At 42.2% G+C, this 2,398-nt stretch overlaps 1 protein-coding gene across 3 annotated transcripts in view; it reads right to left on the reverse strand.

The window, feature by feature from the left end:
* Positions 1–2,398, reverse strand: part of ATL1 (atlastin GTPase 1) — a 75,485-nt gene that overhangs the window by 14,232 nt on the left and 58,855 nt on the right. For all 3 annotated transcript variants that reach the window (XM_003792152.1, XM_003792153.1, XM_003792151.2), the window contains one exon: positions 2,170–2,308. In XM_003792152.1, coding sequence (XP_003792200.1) covers positions 2,170–2,308 — 139 coding nt within the window. The remainder of the gene's footprint in view (positions 1–2,169; positions 2,309–2,398) is intronic.

Genomic DNA, 2,398 nt, shown 5'->3' on the forward strand with positions numbered 1-2,398 from the left:
CTGTGATGGACCATAAAAAGTAGTTATTATAATAATTATTATATTGATAATGAGCTACAAAGTCCTGTCTATAAGTGTGTGAAAGAGTGTGCGAGAAACAGTTATCCAAGAACAATTTTTGCACAGCTGTTTATTCAGAGACATTTCTTCCCCAGAGGCAACCTCTCTGATGCCAGCCCTCTGGAGAATGGCACGGAGAGCTGACATGACATCCCACAGAGAAATCGCACCAAATGTAAGACTCGGGCTGGGACGGAAGGATAACGCAGACAGCAGATGTGCAAAACTGCTCAAGGAGACACTGAGGTTCCATTTCCGCACACCAGAGGAATTTAGCAGTTTCATTAAAATGGAACTTTTATGGGAACCGAAGTTGCCTCTCACTTTTCTTTCTCGGGGGCTAGCTGCTTTGGTAAACTTACTTACCTACTTACTTAGGTAGTTGTAAACCAACTTGCTGTAGGTCAATCTATGTGTGGACTGTGAATAAAAGTTGATGGAGAATATCTGTTGAAAAGTGGGATTCTATATTTGCATAATTTTTCTTAAACTCCCCTGCCCCTGAGCTTTTTCTTTGCAAAATGTACCAGTTAATTTAAGAACGGTGGCTGTATATTACAGTAACGGAACAAGCCAGAGTGCGTTTTATCCCAATAAAGAACACTTGTTGAAGGCCCGCCCTTCCTCTGCCTGTTTATGGCTCCTAGTTCCAGAGAAGAAAGAAAGGCTTTGTGGAAACCCTCTCTTTACATAATTTATTCAAAACACATTGAAGCCACTGGGTCGTTGCACAACATCAAGATATCTGTGTTTCCACTGTGGGCTGGAATTCGTTAAGTATGTCAGTGAAATCATAGGATCCTGGCATCCATTTGTACGCACTGCTATCTGTTGGGTGGCATAAAGGTAAGAGCACGTAAAATGTGTATAAAAGCAATTTGAGAAATGTGGGGCTCTATTTATGGTACTAACTGCCAAAGTTAAATATCATGTAAGATATCTAAGAGTAAATGCGATGGAACAAGGGAAAAAAATAACTTGCTTTTCAAATTTGTATTTCATAAAACTGGATACAGGTTATGGTATCCTTCTTAAAATGTAATTTTAAAGCCCTCTGACAACAGTTGTGCTAAAAAGCTTGTAATGTCCCAGTCTTACTCCTGGTACAATCCAGAAAGGCCACAGGAAATTAAACACAAGTGGTATGTCCAACGCCAAAGTCAGAAGTGTCTTTGCCTCGTCCTTTGTACCCCCTTGTATGCTTAACTACAAAGTATACGGCCAAGGAGCTGGTGGCTGTCTATCAGGAAGACTGACTTCTGTCTCCCCAACACCCACCTCCACCCCCACCTTTTCTTTTTCTTTTTGTTAAAACAGAGTCCCGCCCTATGCCCTGAGCAGAGTGCAATGGCGTCACAGTGTCACAGCTCACTGCAACCTCAGACTCCGGCTGTGGGCATCCTGCTGCCTCAGCCTCCAGAAGCTGCTGGGATTACAGGCGCTCCCTGTGGCACCGCCTGGGTTATTTCATTTTTTTAGGAGTTAGGGTCTTACTCTCGCTCAGCCAAGTCTCAAGCAATTCTCCCTCCTCAGCCTCCCACAGTGCTGGGATTACAGGTGTGAGCCACCAAGTCTGGAATTTTTTTATTTTTTAATCAGGTAACAGTCAAGCCTTTGTTAAAGAGATAATTACATATTATAGGTAGTGTTACCTGAAAAACTTTATAGCTTTTTTTTTTTTATCCAGAGAGGATTTCATTTTTAGCAATGCTGCCAATTTAAAGACCTGGATTCAGTACTATGCAACGTTTCTTTGAATCTCTATTTAGATAACTTAATACAACATTCCAATACCATAGACACCTAGTTTTCTCCTTTAATGTGGATAAGAAAAATTAAGTGTAAAGATATTCAGAAACATTTCAGTGCACAGAGGGTGAGGGTGACTGTCCAGGGTGAAGGCAGGATCTGACGTTTTCCCGGGCAGCACACACAGTCCCGGCAGGCCCAGCCCCAGGACCGGCCCGGAGTCCTAATTCCCCAGACAACTTCTAATCCCCAGTCTCATATCAGTAAATAACTAATCTATCAGCCGTAACCCAGCGGATAAAAGGACACTTTTATAATCAGACTAAGTGACGTAAATATATTCATTAAAAGACGACAAACCTTTCAGTTTCCCATCAAAGTTTGGATTGGTAGCTACTTTCAAGCCCGGATGAGGTAGCAGAAAACAGGAAATGTTGGTGAAGCAGGAATGGATGTGTTTCCGAACATTCTGCAGCTCTTCATGCTGGTTCCCTGAGACCTGCAGTGAACCATTCTCAAGTTTAAAGCACCTCCAACACAAATTAAACAGAGGAATTCTGTGGCTTCTCACATTTGCTAAGTCTCTGTG

The sequence above is a fragment of the Otolemur garnettii genome, unplaced genomic scaffold (assembly GCF_000181295.1).
Source record: "Otolemur garnettii isolate 467f Iridium unplaced genomic scaffold, OtoGar3 scaffold00054, whole genome shotgun sequence".
In the NCBI taxonomy this organism is placed as follows: domain Eukaryota; kingdom Metazoa; phylum Chordata; class Mammalia; order Primates; family Galagidae; genus Otolemur; species Otolemur garnettii.